Source organism: Amblyraja radiata, chromosome 13, assembly GCF_010909765.2.
Source record: "Amblyraja radiata isolate CabotCenter1 chromosome 13, sAmbRad1.1.pri, whole genome shotgun sequence".
Taxonomy (NCBI): Eukaryota; Metazoa; Chordata; class Chondrichthyes; order Rajiformes; family Rajidae; genus Amblyraja; species Amblyraja radiata.
The window spans coordinates 33,749,433-33,763,972 of record NC_045968.1 but is presented as its reverse complement, the minus strand read 5'-3'; the positions used below and the strand labels follow the sequence as shown (position 1 = coordinate 33,763,972).

Here is a 14,540-nt window from a genome sequence, read left to right as displayed (position 1 = left end):
CTTTTATTCACCTCCCCTTGGTCATCCTGGACACCAGCAGTGTGCCTCTGGGAATGACAAGGTTCCAGGTAACCAAAGAGAGGGAAGTTGGAATGTACCTCCTACACTAATTACTTCAATGGTTCAGCTCACGTTTAAAGAAACACTTGCAATGTGTACTGTACCTCAGAAATATTTATATACACCTCCGCTGCCAGTGTGGCACTAGTTTGTAAACTCAAGCAGCAGGAGGGATGGCCCATCGCCTGTTTCTGGGGTTGACCCAGGATGAGTAGCAGACCACGACACTGGGAGAATGCCCCTGTTCTTCAATAACATGTTTAACCTCTGCCTGCCGAGATAACTTGGCTCGCCGTCGCATTTGGAAGGAGTCGCTTCTGACATTGCTGACACATGCATCCGCGATGATTTGGGAAGGTGGAGTGCTTTCACACTCCCTGGGGATAGTCAGAGGTTCTCAGAGATGGGTCAAAAGTAGGCAAGAGGAGAGCGTTGTTGGAATTCCTTCCAATTTAACCAAAAGGCATGCAATACATACAATTAACCACACAAGGGCATAGTGTGTGCGCACAGTACACGGAGCGTAATAGGAACTAGACAGTAGTTTCTAGATTTAAGGAGAAAAACCCAGGAGAGAAGGATGCCAGATATGACTTGAGGGCCTGAGCTATATGGGGAGGTTAGGCAGGTTAGGACTTTATTCCTTAGAGTGCAGGAGGCCGTATAAAATCATGAGGGGGATAGATAAGGTGAATGCACAGAGTCTTTTATCCAGGGCAGTGGAATCAAAAACCAGAGGGCATAGGTTTCAGGTGAGAAAGGAAAGATTTAATACAAAATTGAGAGACAACTTTTCACTCAAAGGGTGGTGGATAAAATGAATGAGCTGCCAACTGAGATAGATACTAGAACAACATCTGAAAGACATTTAGATGGGTACATGGAAAGGACAAATTTGGAGGGATATGGGCCAAACACGAGCAGATGTGACTAGATTAGATGGTGCATCTTGGTCAGCAAGGACGAGTGGGGCTGAAGGCCTGTTTCCATGCTGTTTCTCTCAATGCAATGATAATCTTCCTCCATGTTATGTTTTAGTAAAGTTAACAAGAAGGAACCTTGCTGGTCTACCCCATGAGGACTGCAGCCACATCCTCCACAAGGCTCCTGGCTCCAGGGTATGGACCTGCTCTCTGCCTCTGCTGCCTCCCCAGCAATGCCAGATGCTTCCTCACAGCAGGAGGACCAAGAAACACTCCACACAGAGCCTCTTTACCCCATTTATTTAAAGTATCTAGCAAAGGTTTCAGCATCATTCTAGCAACACACAAGAGTGCCGACAATCAAACTGCAAACACTCCTTCACTCAGGAACATATTTGGCCGACATTATAGTTCCACACTTGGGCCAGCCAGCTGAAGTAAAATGATTGGTTAAACAGTCTCTGGTGGTGAAAGGATCCCTACTATAAAACACAGAACACTACAACCAGCAGCTCGGGGACAATCTGGACAGAGAGAGTTATTGTTTCAGCTTGATGACTTGTCAGAACTGAATCATTAATCTTATTTTTCCTCTTTCCACGGATGCTGCCTGACCTGCTGAGCGTTTCCAGCATTCTCTATTTTTATTTCAGATTTCCAGCATCTGCAGTATTTTACTCCCACACACCAAATACTAACAGCACCTCTTGCGTGACAAAATATTTTATTAAATAAGAAAATGACACGTGGCTGCAAGATATGCTTTGCTTTTGCTCATTTACTTTACAGGTGAACTCTGTTTTATTCCACTGGTTCAGGCATCCACAGATAGCGGATAAGTGTTCTAGCCCAGGACAAGGACACAAGTTGCTGTTTGCCTGTGCCCCACAAGAGGGAGCCCAGGGCACAGGCAGCAGATATTCATGGGCCAGTTATCAAAAGGGACACATTTTCATCCAATGGGCTCTGGATTTGGTGTAAAACAAGTCAACACTGTGTAACCTTCCTGGGCTGGTCACACCATATGGAGTGAGGGACCACCTTGTATCACATTGAATAATGCCCAAGGACTTCAGAAAAATGCATTAGCTATCTAAGGGACAAAAGTAACTGGAAAAAAATATACAACAGGATAAACTTAAAAATAAATTAACACAGAGAAGTCAATGCCAAGAACATGGAGTTGCAGGAACCAGTTTGCTGGAGTCACCACTACAATCTTTGCTGCAGCTTTGTGTGCAGCCAGTTCCAGAATGAAGGCCGCCAACATCATGTCCAGACCACCTAATTTATATTTACAGCACGCACATTTACACTTTGATGTGGATGGACAGAATACCATTAAGGCTGAATGACGTCAAGTGAGCAGCCAAGTGCTTGATCTCATTGCTGGATATTAGGCATGAACTGAAACACTGTCAAAAGCAAAATATTACAAAAAGAATGTGCAATAAAATCAAAAAACATCTCCAATAAAACTGGAATTTCTGCCGTAAGGCGAGCTCTTGCCACTTGGGCCAAAACATGATGAAGAGAAGGTAACTGGTCCAGCCTAACAACAGGGTGCGACAGCTAGAATCAGAAACGGAGCAGGGAAACAGGCCCTTCAGCGTTCTGCTGCAATACACAATTTGCTCAATGATCTCAAGAACTGAAGTTCTGACCAAGTTATTAATTACATTGAAATAGCAACACAAAGCGCAGCAATGCATCTGAATGGCTTTCATGACCAATTTGAAGATAAAATACAATCAGCACAAAGGATTTAAAATTTTTGTACATCGGAACCTAATTGGACAGTTCACATATTTGTTACAAAAGAGACAGTCAGGGATATTGTTAAAATTCCAGAGGCAGTCACAGACAGTCACAGTAGAGTGGCCAAAGATCCAGGTGACGGTGTTTACCACCCTGCAACAAATATTAAAGCACTGGTTCACATTTTGTTTGTTTGCTGAATCCATTCCCGGAGATGTTTTCTCCACTTTTTATCAGCAACTTGCAAGGAAAAGGAAAGATTCCTGGAGAAGTCTGAGGCACAACTTTATTGGGGATCAGTGGGTGATCTTTGTCTTGTGTCGCTCTTGTGTAATGTGGCCTTTATTCGGGAACAAATCATGTGGTAACCTGGACAAAAGATTCCTTTGCAGATCTTGCCGAGAGAGGCTAATTAACTCTGAAGTCAAAGGGAGAAGCCTGGGTGGCTCTGCAGAGAAGGCAGTTTCAGGGATGTCATTTACAACTAGCTTGTTTACAACTGAGTGCCAATGTACAAGTATGTGTGAAAGGTTACGGTACTCCACTAGTGAGGCAGAGAGCCAGAGTTCAAACACAGTGGGAAATATAGTCACTGCGAAAGGAGGCTAAATACAACCTGAGGGATAATCTGTCTTTTACTCTAAGAGTGGTTGATACCTGCAATGTGCACCAGAGGAAATGGTCAGGCACTTAAGGTGAGGTGAAGAAAGATATGATCTTAATGTGGGTACATGGGATTAGTGTAGATGACCAGGTGGTCAGCATAGATATGGTGGACCAAAGGACCCATTTGTGAACTGTGTGATTTTATAGACACAGCATGTAGCAACTCCACAACTTCACCAATGTTGTCATAATTGTACATGTCTCTCGGACATTGCTGAAAATTACACTCAGCAGGTGTTCCCTTTCCAACCCACCTCAACTGAAACACGTGATCAAAGTCACCAAGTTGGGATGATACATTTCAGGTAGCTTCAGAAGGAACAGCCAGAGATATTTTCACAAGACTCGCCCAATTCCATAACCTTACAAACAGTACACACCCTTTAGTTAAAAGTACTGGCTTTCTTTAGTGTGTGAACAAAACTGGCAAGGTAACATTTGCTGCCTAATGCCCAGGTTTATGCTGAAGACTTTAAGAGTTTGGGTGGCAGGTGGCCTTTGCTGTGGCATTTGGGAGTTTGCTCCAGAACACTGCTTCCCTGACCAGTGAGGAAAGCCAGGCTGTGACGTATCCAACTTGTAGTGTTTAACTGCACGGATATGAATTTGTGGCCTCTGCCCTGCTAATCCAGAACCATAACCACCTGGCATTTTGTTACAGAAGCAATCACTAAGTGGCGCGCACTCACTGGACCGGAAGTCAATTCCACACCAGTTGAGGGGGCTACAGAAATAGCCGCAGATGTTGAACATTGAAACTGGTAACAAGCGCTGATGGATGGACAGCAGCAACTGGGTAGAGACTGGGAAGGCAGACATATCACCCATCAGTGAAGTTGAGCTGGGTTACTCGCTGTGGAATGTGTCTCTTCCAAACACTCCAGCTCAGTTCTCCGACAATGGTCTTTCTACATGTAGTGGAATGTTTGAGCTAGAGCTGCTTCGTTCCACCCCCCTTTGTCGAGGTTGTGTAAGCTGTTCTCTGTCTGTATGCAAGCGGGCGTGTTCTCCATCACCAACAGCCTTTTGCCAGTGTTTGGCTCCATGTGTTCATTTTGAAAGCAGGCCTTGAACAGACTGGAGAGGGGGAACCGGAGAGAGAAAGGGAGAGACAAAAGAAAACATAGATAAGGATCGACAGAGTGGAACCTCCGAGCCCTAGACCTGCCCACATCCATGACCATGACGATATCTTTGGGAACAGGGTATCAGTTCCAGCTGATTTACTTGCACAGTTTTGAATGAAGGGATTCAAGTCTCAAGAAACTCCGAGTGCAGTGAAACTACCAGATAACAGCACAGGACAGCAAGAAGTTAGGGGTTTAAGTTGTAGAATCCTCACTACATCCACTCTCTGCAAACTCCCTGGTTTCACCCAATACCAATCAGGAGCGACAGGGTGATCACATTGCTGGGCCCTGAGAGGAGTCTATGTTTGGATGAGGTTAGCCGCATGTTGGATCATCATGTATGCCTGGACCTGCAAATGTCACAAGTAGATGAGAAAAGGAAATACAATGTCTGAGCCCTTCAGAACAAACCAGGGCAGTGAACTGTCTTGGCCTTGCTGAAGAATCTGGCTTATGATGCACAATTGATTGATGAGGATAGGGCAATAAATATTAGTCAAACAAGTAACAGGATAGATACAGGCCCTTTGGACCAATTAACCTTTGCCAACCAAGAACTAATAAAAACCTGAGGGGCAACCTTTTCACTCAGAGGGCAGTGGGTATATGGAATAAATTGCCAAAGGAGGTAGTTGAGACAGGTACTTTAATAGCATTTAAGACACATTGTGCAGGTACACGGATAGGAAAGGTGGGCCAAATGCAGGCAAATGGGACTAGCTTAGATGGGGCATCTTGTTTGACATGGACGAATTGGGGCGAAAGACCTGTCTGAGCACCTCATAATTGTATATCATTCACTAAATCACACTGTCCCTTTGCTCCAAGGAAACTATCGCTCACCCAGACATTCCCTCTTCTTACTGCAATTTCTCAGCCCTGCCAACAGCCTTGTAAACCTTTGCCCCTTCCATTTGATTGATAGAGTATTGCCATTTCCTCCCCCCCCAGGACAGTGCAGTCTGTAACTTGAGGGTTTATAGAGAGAGGGGCAACATTCCCATACAGAGGGTTGTGGCATTTAAATGACACGGACAGGTACATGGATAAGAAAGGTTTAGGGGGCTAGGGCCAAGGCACAGGCAAATGCGACTAGCTCAGTTAGGCAATTTCTTTGGCATGGTTGAGACATAGAACATGGTAACAGGCTCTTCAGTCCTATTTGTCCCTCTGACCAGGTTTTATAACAGAGCTTGTCACATTTACCTGCATTTAGTCCACATCCTTCTAATCATTTCCTAACCGTGCACTGTTCAACTGTCCGTTATACGTCACTGTTGTGCCCACGTCTACAGCATCCTCTGGTAGCTTGTTCCATATATATGAAGAAATAGCTTACCCCTGCGCCAGGTTGGGCCTGTTTCGGTTCTGTGACTCCAGGTGTGGCTGAGCCCCACTTACTGAACTCAGAGGAACGTGTGATGGAGGCTGGCACAACATGGCCAGGATTCAGCATGGATCAATTGCCGGGCCTCAGCAGTAGCTGTTGGTTCACCTAACACTGCCACGCAAAGGAGATCAACTCAAATTCCACCAAACAGCTCAGTGAAGTTGATTCCCCCCCTCAGGCACCTTGTGGTGAAAGACACGGCTTTCGTCAAGTACACCGGCAGCACTATTCAATCCCGTTCCCTCCATGCACATCTCTCCTGTAGGCATAGGGGCCATGTTGTTTATTGAGAATGAAACCAGCAGCATAATTAACCGTGGAGATTGGTGAGTGAGAGGGACAAGATGAAGTTGGGGTGCGGCAGTTGACTGATCTTGATCTGCTGCACTTGCACACTGCCTTGCACACTAACTGACACACTGCTGTGCACTGCCTTGCATAATTTTTCTGTACCTGTGCTCTGATTGCGTACTTGTGGTTTCAAGTACAGCCCCAGGATACGAGCCCTGCTGATGGTCAGTTAGCATCTTGTGGCTGACTAGCCTCTCTAGACCCCAGCAAACCCACCGCAGAAAACAGTGTGGCAGCGTTTCAACGGGAGCAGACAACAGTCTCTCACACACAGCAACTCGTCATGATCATGGAGGAGAGATCAAAGAAAAAGTGACAATACAGAAGAAACAGCCTGAGCAGCAACCAGCAACTAAAACCAGTAAACAAAAGGAAATCAGACACTTGATGGTGGAGATAAGGCACTCACAGCAGCACACTGCAGCATTTTGTCATCTTTATAAGTGAAGATTTGACAGACACAATTGTATGATTCTAAAGATAAATCTCATCCATTTAAATTGCCTCCTTTAACCACAGGAACGCCAACTGCTCAAAAGCTCGAGTGAATGCGGTTGTACTTGCATTGCAGGAGCCATTAGGGAAAAGGCAATGAGAGGAGGGGAAGCTTTGATGACCACGCACTAAGGACAAGGCTAGTTCACACCCCCTAACCAACCCACATCCCACTAGATTTTGTTGCATGAAGATTAGATTGAGTTCTGCTTGATGAAGGGCAGCATCTTAATAAAGTTACAGTTCCACAGAGAGCTGGACAATTACCTAATTCTGAATTGGTAGCCAGTATTAATGGTTTCCAGCACTAACAATTCATGGAATGCCGACCTTTCTCCAAACACTTTGTTTTAATCCCGTAGGAGTTTAAAGTGATGATGCTCTCAACACTAATGATCAAATACACTCTTAACTCCTTTTGTGAATCAAGATTATTCTTCCTTCTGGCCTTTCCTGCACATAGGGCGGCACAGCGGTAGAGTTGCTGCCTTACAACTCTGGAGATGAGTTCGATCCTGACCAAAGGTAATGTCTACAGGAAATATGACAATAAACAACTGTACATTCTTCCTGTGACCATGTAGGTTTACTCCCACAAGATGTACAGGTTTGTAGATGAAATGGCTTCTGTAAATTGTCCCTAGTGTGTAGGATAGTGCTAATGTACAGGGTGATTGCTAGTTGGCACGTCTCAGTGCACCGACGGGCCATTTTCCACGCTATACCTCTAAAATCTAAAGTGAAACAAGTAGGCCCAGATATCCCATAACCAAACATAATGGCCCAGTGCCTGTGGATTAATTCTGTGCTGAGATAAGGAACTGTAATTGTGGCATGCCCTATACTTTTTAAACATTCGTCTCACACAGTTACAAAGCTGCTGCCGTGGAGGTGGGGGCTGGCTACTCAAACCGTTCAGGAATTTCTGAATATTGAAACAAAATATTCCCTCCACCTTTCCAAGACAATCTTGTATGTAGACACAAGAAACTGCAGATGCTGGAATCTCAAACAAATCACAAAGTGCTGGAGGAACTCAGCGGGTCAAGCAACGTTGAGTTGGGAGCTTCATCAGACCAGACCTGAAATGTCGCCTGTCCATTCCCTCCACAATGCTGCCTGACCTGCTGAGTTCTTCTAACATGTTGTATCGCCTCTACAGGAAAGCAGCCAGTAGCATCAGAGACCCACACCACCCAGGTCTCATTTCACTCCTGCCATCCGGAAGAACGTACAGGAGTCTGAAAACTGTAACATTCAGGTTCAGGAACAGCTTCCTCCCTACAACTAATAGACTAGTAAACACTACAAATAAGCTCTGAACTACATAGACTTGGGGAGCATTGAGTTTCATTATTCTGTCTGGAACATATGACAATAAAACACTCTTGACTTGATATTCTGCTTCTCAGTTCTTCTGGTCTTGCCTCTCGCCATTGCCTAGTCTTTGAGTTTGCTTGTTACTCCACATTTTACGTGGGGCCTATTGCACGCTGGAGGTCCCCGATCCCCACAGTGAATGTAGGAAATGGATTGCCTCAGTGAATTTGCCTCAGCAAGAAACTCTCAGAGGTTTTAAGGCACTGAGTTATGAGCCAACGATGGATATACCCATGCCTGCTATGATGACCAGCAGCAGCCTGCTGTCAGCTGTTAGTCTCTATAAAGCTTTGAGGCTGTGATGCTCTAATAACTTACTGTTTCTGCAGCAAAAGTTGCTGCTGCTGCCGGTAGCTCTCGATGGTGTGCTGTGGCAACTGCTGCATCAGTTCCAGTGACTCCTTAATTTTCAGCAACATTTCATAAGTGTCCCGCCCTTTTATCTGTAAATCAAAAAGTATGTAATATTCAGCTCCGACAACAAAGTTCACCGGCAGTCACACAGGCCTCATCATCCAAAATGTATCAAAGTGTTTGGTTTCAGGGATGGTGCTGGAGGAGAGGGTCAGCAATAGCACAGAGAGGTGCAGCCACAGCAGAGGGTTCAGGGCAGCAACAAAACGTGACTGGCAGTAACAAAACCCAGCGGGTTCAGGGCAAAGACCAGACGGAAGACTAGTAGAGCTGTGTAGAGAACATAGGCTGGAAAAGTGGTGGAGCACCTTGCTGAATGGTTGCAACAACTGCCATGGGGCAGGGAGTCTATAGACTCTAGAGAACACATATAGGAGATTTTCTGCAACACAATTGGAACTGGAGAATTCTGGAAAAGAATGGATATAAAAAGGCTGTAAATAAAACAGTCGGCACAGACATGGTGGGCTGAAGGGCCTGATTCTGGGCTGCATGACTGTGGACTTTCTCACCACCCATTTGACGTTTACTGATAACACACAGCTTGGTGCCTGATTCAGCTGAGGTAAAACATCTCAAGACAAATACGATGATAACAAATGTAGGTCCCTTGCAGTCAGAAACAGGTGAGTTGATCATGGGGAACAAGGATATGGCGGACCAATTGAATAACTACTTTGGTTCCGTCTTCACTAAGGAAGACATAAATAATCTGCCGGAAATAGCAGGGGACCGCGGGTCAAAGGAGTTGGAGGAATTGAGTGAAATCCAGGTTAGCCGGGAAGTGGTGTTGGGTAAATTAAATGGATTAAAGGCCGATAAATCCCCAGGGCCAGATAGGCTGCATCCCAGAGTACTTAAGGAAGTAGCTCCAGAAATAGTGGATGCATTAGTAATAATCTTTCAAAACTCTTTAGGCTCTGGAGTAGTTCCTGAGGATTGGCGGGTAGCAAACGTAACCCCACTTTTTAAGAAGGGAGGGAGAGAGAAAACGGGGAATTACAGACCAGTTAGTCTAACATCGGTAGTGGGGAAACTGCTAGAGTCAGTTATTAAAGATGGGATAGCAGCACATTTGGAAAGTGGTGAAATCATTGGACAAAGTCAGCATGGATTTACAAAAGGTAAATCATGTCTGACGAATCTTATAGAATTTTTCGAGGATGTAACTAGTAGCGTGGATAGGGGAGAACCAGTGGATGTGGTGTATCTGGACTTCCAGAAGGCTTTCGACAAGGTCCCACATAAGAGATTAGTTTACAAACTTAAAGCACACGGCATTGGGGGTTCAGTATTGATGTGGATAGAGAACTGGCTGGCAAACAGGAAGCAAAGAGTAGGAGTAAACGGGTCCTTTTCACAATGGCAGGCAGTGACTAGTGGGGTACCGCAAGGCTCAGTGCTGGGACCCCAGCTATTTACAATATATATTAATGATCTGGATGAGGGAATTGAAGGCAATATCTCTAAGTTTGCGGATGACACTAAGCTGGGGGGCAGTGTTAGCTGTGAGGAGGATGCTAGGAGACTGCAAGGTGACTTGGATAGGCTGGGTGAGTGGGCAAATGTTTGGCAGATGCAGTATAATGTGGATAAATGTGAGGTTATCCATTTTGGTGGCAAAAACAGGAAAGCAGACTATTATCTAAATGGTGGCCGACTAGGAAAAGGGGAGATGCAGCGAGACCTGGGTGTCATGGTACACCAGTCATTGAAAGTGGGCATGCAGGTGCAGCAGGCAGTGAAGAAAGCGAATGGTATGTTAGCTTTCATAGCAAAAGGATTTGAGTATAGGAGCAGGGAGGTTCTACTGCAGTTGTACAGGGTCTTGGTGAGACCACACCTGGAGTATTGCGTACAGTTTTGGTCTCCAAATCTGAGGAAGGACATTATTGCCATAGAGGGAGTGCAGAGAAGGTTCACCAGACTGATTCCTGGGATGTCAGGACTGTCTTATGAAGAAAGACTGGATAGACTTGGTTTATACTCTCTAGAATTTAGGAGATTGAGAGGGGATCTTATAGAAACTTACAAAATTCTTAAGGGGTTGGACAGGCTAGATGCAGGAAGATTGCTCCCGATGTTGGGGAAGTCCAGGACAAGGGGTCACAGCTTAAGGATAAGGGGGAAATCCTTTAAAACCGAGATGAGAAGAACTTTTTTCACACAGAGAGTGGTGAATCTCTGGAACTCCCTGCCAGAGGGTAGTCGAGGCCAGTTCATTGGCTATATTTAAGAGGGAGTTAGATGTGGCCCTTGTGGCTAAGGGGATCAGAGGGTATGGAGAGAAGGCAGGTACGGGATACTGAGTTGGATGATCAGCCATGATCATATTGAATGGCGGTGCAGGCTCGAAGGGCCGAATGGCCTACTCCTGCACCTAATTTCTATGTTTCTATGTTTCTATAAAATGGAAGCAAAGATTGTTGGGGATATCCCAGGAGAAAACTGCTATTTTTCATTTTCAAAAGTGAACCAGCACACATTCTTCGGAAAGTGTTTGGCATGTCCGATTGAATTAAGGTGAATGGATCACACACAGATCAGAATGACATCAAAGATCTGGAACCTACTGGTAAATAGAAGAGCTCCTCTTCTCCTGGCCGCCGTTTCTTACTGATGGAGGCCACCTGGATGCCCTGGTTCACATGACGGACTGCAAGAGAGATTACAAGGAGCTTCACTAAGTGCTACCATCAGCACACATACACACATCAGTATCATCTGTCTGCAGCTCCTCAGGAAGTTTAATCGGTCATATCAAGCCCCCAGCTGTAATGGCAGGGGAGGGGCACCGTTCATGGTCCCTGCCCTAACTGCCACATTCTCAGCAGCAAAGTTGGGCAGCTCTGAGGAAATGTGCAACCTTAGGATAAACGTGACAGCTTGACCCCTTGTGCTCACAACAGATAGAGTTGTATACAGTAGTAAGCCGATATTTCTGTAGCCAGGGTTTTCAGAAGGTTTTGACCATAGGGAACCATCCCAAGGAGTGGGGGCGAGTAGAATATTCTGTACTAGCCCCCTCTGAACAACATGTTAGAGAATCCCGGCCCTGTCCACACAATGGTCTGTGCCTGAAGCAGACTCTAGTGAACAGAGAGAGGCCAATGCTCCACAATCCAATTTTACTTACGCCGCTTGGTGCTGTCAACGCCCTTTACCCCTTCGGTCACTTGCTGCTTGCGGATGCTGTCCTCATCTGCCTTACGGTCACGGCCAGGGCAAGCACAGATACGGGCTTCAAAGCAGCGGCGTCCCAGCACCTGGCCACTGGATAAAGGAGAACGAGACATGAACGTTACAACAAGGCTCTCCAAGCAAATACAATTCAACGGTTGTACAGAGGAGCCAAGACACTGGCAAGACCTCTGGTTACAGATGCCTGGAGTATCTGATGTTGCTCACATCCAGCACCAGGGATATTTTACTGGTCTAGAGGCACAACATGAATGCACAATGCTGCTGTTTATAGAAGCAGAGGACAAGCAGTGCACACAGCCAGCAGAAGCTCCTTCAATGCTTTGTTCATTGAGTAGGGCACTCCCTGGGGAGCTCTCCTTCTGCCTGGTGTGCTTGCCAGGATCAGCCACCCCTCCCCCGGCCTGTGGTCAGCAGGTAACTCACTATTACACTTCCGCAGTGTTACTGAAAACGTGACGGGTAGCAATAAAACCCAGAACAGTGCTGTCAGCCCTCCTCTTGCTCACCTGCCCTTTTCCAGTCTTGCACTCTCACAACGACTGGGAAGCACGAAGCTAACCGAGAGCGCGCAGGTGAGATTTGAAAAAGCCGACTCTTACGGGGAGGTTTTACAAGCCAAGGGAGGAGGAGTGGATCTACTTACTCCCTGTTCTCCAGGGTGACGATGATGAGGATAGGCCGGCGATTCATTCCCCCCACACAGCTGCTGTTACACATGAAGTTGTACAGAATGGTGGTGAACTCTGTGCCGACCTGGAGCAAGAGGAAAACAGAGAGGTGTTAGTCTAACACTCCAGCAACACGATGATGAAGCTTGGTCACACTGAACTCCGTCTAACACTGAAGCTGCTTCAATCTCTTTACAGCCTTCCCGCTCACACCACGCAGTGAGAGCCGTTGACGTGACTACTTGTTTAATGCATTTGTTAACTTTACCAGCAAGGTAAAAAACTGACTGTAGCAGATTAACTGTCTGACGTACTCTGGCAATTTTTCTTGGAACCAAATTCAAATTGGTGCTAAAGGTTAATAATCACCGATACTATGTACAGCTTAGTCCGAGTGTCAGCATATAAGCAGTAGGGCTGCTTCACCACTGCGGCGATGGCCCAGGCTGGGATGGAGGGTTCCTCACCTGCGGAGGCTCATAGGGCACCATGACGCTCTGCCGCCCCGTGATGGGATCCTCCACGTACTGAGCATGGCTGCTCCCCTCCACTCGGATCAGGTGGCTGGGTGGGGCCACTTGACCTGTAAGAACAACACTCCAGTTGAAAGGGAACAAAGGGAAATAATTCAGTCATTTAAAACACCCCGATACCCTTTCACTCTGCCATACATACATGCACCTGGTTAACATCATGTACATCATTCCGCAGTCTATAGCCCTCCATTAGCTCTTATGTGGCACAAGGCTCCTCCTTAATATTTTCCCCTCAATAAACAGTTTGCGAAAATTAAATCTACAACTGCCCTGATATAATAAGAGCCTAAGGTGAGAGTCAGAACAGCCTTAGGAATGGCTCCAATGCATGCAGCCAGCATGCTCCGTGCATTCAACGGATCAGAAGGCTGCTCCTCAGTGTAGTTGTACAAACTGGTTAAACGCTGGCTGCAGCTACAGTCAAGCCTGATTTCCTATTGGAAACTCTTCGTAAGCACTTGAGTTAGTCTGGACATAATGTTGAAGCATCAACTACTTTCTGCTCAGTGTCCAATGATTACACCTGCAACATTGTGGGCTCGTACGTGCAGCCTATAATGTCACAATCTCAATATTCCCAAAATGAATTGTGTGACTCCATGTGGAGAGCAGACCTGATAGTAAGGAGTCAATGGCATCAAAATTTATCATGAATTGAAAACCTTTCACTATTTTCTGCCCCACCTCGAGTTCTGAAGCAGCAGTCACTCTATGACCTATTTGCTTTGGTGCGACTGAACCTATTGAGAAGGGAACTTACTGGATGAACAGTGGTCCCTATGTGAGTATTGCCAATGTTTGGCCTATGAGGTGGTGTGTTTCTGCAGTAGCACTCCATCATCTGGTCTCCTCATGACGTGCAAGTAACGGATGTGATTGGAAGTTCCAGACATTCTAGTGCGTGCCATTCTGAATGACCTAACATTCCCAAACACCTCTCAGAAGCTGATTTAAAGAATCGGTCAGGGCATTACCATCATTGAACTCTCTGCTGAGCTCATGGTTCGGGCAACGTTTCACCACCTCCGTGACATGTTCCGCCTTCTTGTATACTGGCATGGCTCGGATCACAGCTCCTTGTGGTGGCTGCGTCATCACTTTGATCTGGATGGGGCACGTCTTGGCAATCTGACAGTACAGCTTCTTCAGCTCTGGAGAATACTGCAGGAAAGGAGAACGACAGGGGTGGGTCATTGAGAAGCACCGACAGCAGCTTATTCGCCAAATCTCCGACGTTGTTGCTGAATGAGCACAAATGATAATCACACCAGCTTGCATTAGTACACAATATTTCAAAAAGTACAAGAGTTTATAAATTCCATTGCACTGTTCAAAGTTCTTATAGGCACAGACATTATGGGCCGAAGCATCTGTTTCTATGTTTACTGTTCTACATTCTTCATTGTATTCGAGCTGAAACGTAACAAGCACATACAGTGTCAATAATCAATTTCACCAGGAGCTCAGATAACTGTATCAATGTGTTTAGGTTCCACACACTGCAAGCTACGGATGAGCTTGGCTGGAAGCTTGTGTACAGAAGCAGAGAGTCTGTCGGAGTAAAG

General features: G+C 45.9%; 1 protein-coding gene across 5 annotated transcripts in view; it reads right to left on the bottom strand.

The window, feature by feature from the left end:
- Nucleotides 1-14,540, bottom strand: part of tp63 (tumor protein p63) — a 109,293-nt gene that overhangs the window by 8,319 nt on the left and 86,434 nt on the right. For 4 of the 5 annotated variants that reach the window (XM_033031688.1, XM_033031690.1, XM_033031689.1 and 1 more), the window contains 6 exons: nucleotides 13,950-14,136; nucleotides 12,907-13,022; nucleotides 12,415-12,524; nucleotides 11,704-11,840; nucleotides 11,141-11,223; nucleotides 8,472-8,596 (listed from right to left, as the gene is read on the bottom strand). In XM_033031688.1, the coding sequence (XP_032887579.1) occupies nucleotides 8,472-8,596; nucleotides 11,141-11,223; nucleotides 11,704-11,840; nucleotides 12,415-12,524; nucleotides 12,907-13,022; nucleotides 13,950-14,136 (758 nt within the window). Of the gene's footprint in view, nucleotides 1-1,694; nucleotides 4,485-8,471; nucleotides 8,597-11,140; nucleotides 11,224-11,703; nucleotides 11,841-12,414; nucleotides 12,525-12,906; nucleotides 13,023-13,949; nucleotides 14,137-14,540 lie in introns of those variants that run through there. The other variant, XM_033031692.1, reaches the window with a different exon arrangement.